General features: G+C 17.0%; 1 protein-coding gene across 1 annotated transcript; it reads left to right on the top strand.

Annotated features, from left to right (window-relative positions):
• Nucleotides 1-773: 773 nt before the first annotated feature.
• PGSY75_1415500 (putative membrane protein) lies at nucleotides 774-4101 on the top strand (the record flags this gene model as incomplete). Its single annotated transcript, XM_018787860.1, has 2 exons — nucleotides 774-3899; nucleotides 4018-4101. Coding segments are annotated over 2 exons (3210 nt in total), but the record flags the coding sequence as incomplete, so codon positions are not given.
• Nucleotides 4102-4207: the final 106 nt, after the last annotated feature.

Here is a 4207-nt window from a genome sequence, read left to right as displayed (position 1 = left end):
TTTTTTTTTTTTTTTTTTTTGGTTATCCCTTTTATTTGATTATTATGTTTATTATATATATATATTTATGATAGTTATTATAAATTATAGTACATATTAATATAATTTTTAATAAATGCATGACATATCTGAATAATGTTTTACCTTATGTATATATATATATTTATTTATATTTTTATATATTTATTCTTATCAAGAGAGAATCCCATTTATTAAATGTTAATATATTTTATTTTATTTTAATTTCTTTTTTTTTTTTTTTTTTTTTTTGTTTTTTGTTTTAAAAACCTTTTTCAATTTCATATGATAAATAATTTTGGATAATATATATATATATTTCCATTAAAACGAACAATAAAAAATAACTATTTTATAAAATAAAATATTTATACATATTATATTATATATATAAATGAAATTTTAAGGTTTTACTTTATTTTATTTATTTTTTTTTCTCTATCCAAAAAAATTCATACACATATAAGTATAATATAAATAAAAAATTAATCTCTATTTTTATTTTTTTTATATTTTATTTTTTTGTAAGAACGAAATATTTCTTAGCGTAAATATAATTAAACTTGTTATTTTCATGTAAGTTATTTAAATCATATTAGATGAAAACAATTTTCAAAGGATATATATATATATATATATATATATATGTTTATATATATTACATATTTATTTATTTTTTTTTTTGGTTAAAAAGATATGAAATAGGAAAAAAAAATAATAAGATAATATAAAAATATATATTATACAAAAAAAAAATGTTAAGGAATGTTGCTAAAAGTTCATCTGATAACGCTGTTGAAGATGATAAGTTGAAAAACAAAAATGAAATATTTAAGAAAAGGATACACAAAGAAATAAAGAGATTAAAGGAATCGAAAGTTATCGACGATATAAATGTATATATAACATTTAAAGAGAGCAACGATTCAAGTGATGATAAAATTCAAAGTAATAACAAATATAATGATAGTAATATTTGTAAATATGTACATTTACTACAAACATTTGATGAGAAATATTTTTTAGAAGAAAATTTTTTTGTAAATAATTTTATAAAACATATAATTATTTTAAAAAAGAATAATAATATATCTGATTCCTATAAAGAAGAGAATTCTTATATTTCTAATGAATTAATTAAATATTACACATATAAAAATAGTACTTGTCCATTCTATAATATTTTCGAAATATTAAATTTTGAAAAGTTTTTTAATAGTTTTAATTCCTTTTTAAATGAAATAAATAACTTCTTAGATATTTTTGAAATATTTAAAAAGGATTTTATGAAAGAACAAAATATTTTTTACAACCAGAAGTATAAGATACAAGAAAAAAAGAATGTGAAAGAAAATTATTCTGAAGAAAAAGATAATATAGAATATTTTACTAATATATTTTTTGAAATTATATATAAAGATTTTATAAGCTATTTATCAAAAATACAAAGAGAAATTATTAATAATATATATTCATCTGATGAATATGAATTTGAAAACTTTTATAAAAAATTCTTTATATTTTTTAATAAATATTATAATCTAAAAGAAAGTATAGTATATTCATTTTTTATATTCCATGATTATCCGTTTAGTAAACCGTTAATAAATTTTGAACACTTTCCTTTTTCTATATTCAAAAAAAAGCGTCAACAAAATTTAATGGGTGAAAATTATAATAAGAAAAATGTCCTCAATACTTTATTAAAAGAACAAAAATGGATGCCAAAGATAACTCTGGAAAATTTATTCGAGGAATCCAAAAAATTTGTAGACAACCTTTTCTTTTATTATCAATATAAAATCTATTTATTTTATTATTATCTTAATAAACATAAAATCTTTGAACTATTCTTTCAAAATAATTTTACAATACATATTGATAATTATAATGTTATCTATTCATATATTTTTAAAGTAGATAAAAAATTAATATCAAATAAAATTAAAGGAAAAACAATAACACCTAAAAAAAATTATTCCAATCTATTATATAGTCTTAATAATTGTGAATGTATAAATCCAAATATTGTTTTCTATAAGTTTTTTTATTTATATAAAAAATTAAAAAGTAAAAATTATGAAACACATGATCAATTTAGTTTATTAAGAGCTCAAAAAAAAAAAACATATCAGTACTTTATGTATTTATTTTTCATTATATTTATTTTCTTTATTCCTCAAATAATTAAAAATATATATATTTATAACACTGATGAGACAAATGCATATATAAATGAACCATCTCCTATTCTGAAGCCTAATAAAAATGTAGATAACTATGTAATTTTCAATGGATATGTAAATTTAATACGTACAAGTATACATTATTTTGATAAAAAAGAGGATGACAACACATATATGGGAAACAATACATTTTATGACAATATAACGAATGAAGAAGCGAATGAACAAGATTCTTATAAGGAGCGAGCTATATATTCAAATATTAATAATAATAATAATAATATGAATAATATAAATAATAGGAATAATATGAATGATCCATTAATTCTTAACAATAATAAAACCGAAAATGATGTGATTTCTAATATAAAGAATAAAAAAGGAGAGAAAGGCAAAAATATGTTTTTAATAATTTCATCTCTTTTTGAATTATTATTGTTTTCATTAGGTATAACATATAATTTATATTTATTACGAAAAAGATATGAACAGAGCAATTTTGTGGTTAATATATGTTCTTCTATGTTAATATTATATAATCCAATATTATTTTGCAGTTATAAAAATCATATGATAGTAATATCTATAGGGTTATTAATATGGAGTATAAATTTTATGTTATTAAAAAGAATATTCTTGTGTATAGTGGTATATTTTATATCTATATATTTTAACATAATAAATATTATATATTTTTTCTCCTTTTTCTTTATTTATGTATATATTAATAGCAGATATATAATAAAAAGAGGAAATCAAATTAAAAGCCAATTTAAGAGTAAATTAAGTATTTTGAAATATGCTTTTATATATTTAATAATATTTATGATCATAAGTTGTATATTAATATACATTTTTTTTGATAAAGAAAGAAAAACGGAAGATGTGTTTACAAATTTGATTATTAATCCTATAAAATATTGGTACCATAAATATTTTTTAAAGGTATATTTTAATAGTAATAAGGGAAAAAATAATGTATATGGACATAATATGTGGGAACCTATGAAATTTATTATTAATAGTAATATTCATATAGACAATTATTATATAATAAAATATACTCCATTTTTTATAACATTTCTATTTAATTATTTCTTTTCTGTAAATACCATAATTAAATTTTATGCTTCTTTAACGTTTTCTTCTATAATATTTCTGTTCATGTCTTATACTTATTTTAGTAGTAATTATTTACTCATATTTATTATAATAAAATTACTATTATTTATTAATATACTTGGTACATCAAGTGTATTATTAAATATACTTTTGTCTTCTTATATTATTATAGCTAATGATCATTTCTATTTTTATACCTTTTGTTTAACCATATTATATTTTATATTTCACATATATTTAATGTGTCCATCAAACAATTTATTTCAGAATATAAATTATCAATTAAAAATAAGTTCAGAGTTAATTAAAAATTTATATTATTTTTTTCTAAGTAATATCCATCATTTATATGAAGCTCATATAAAACATATTATATTTTCATTTATTATAATATTTTACCCTTCTGTCCTTAACAACTTGTCCAATGAGAAAACAATAAAGAACATTATTCAGAAAAAAAATATACAAAAAAAAATTATCCTATGTTTATATTCACATATACATCATGATTATTTTTTTATACCTTTATCGTGTTTTTCATTTTGTTTGTTTGTAATGCTAGGAATATTAAAGGTATTTTTAAATATATATACTAAAAGTAATTATATGCAAAATGTATGAATTTATTTTATTTTATATTATAATTTTTTTTTTTTTTTTTTTTTTTTTTTTTTTTTTTTTTTTTTTTTAGCTATATTATTCGCTAGCCTATATAAAAATAGCTGTCTACATATTCCAATTTTTTACCATCTGTAGTTTGTTCTCAATATTAATGGTAAGACAAAAACAAACAAATTGATGGATCTATATAAATATATATTACATTATATATGTTATTTTCCATAAATGACAAATGTAAAAAGTAATTTTATTTTTTATTT

This window comes from Plasmodium gaboni, chromosome 14, assembly GCF_001602025.1.
Source record: "Plasmodium gaboni strain SY75 chromosome 14, whole genome shotgun sequence".
In the NCBI taxonomy this organism is placed as follows: domain Eukaryota; phylum Apicomplexa; class Aconoidasida; order Haemosporida; family Plasmodiidae; genus Plasmodium; species Plasmodium gaboni.
This window is presented reverse-complemented; position numbering and strand designations above follow the sequence as displayed.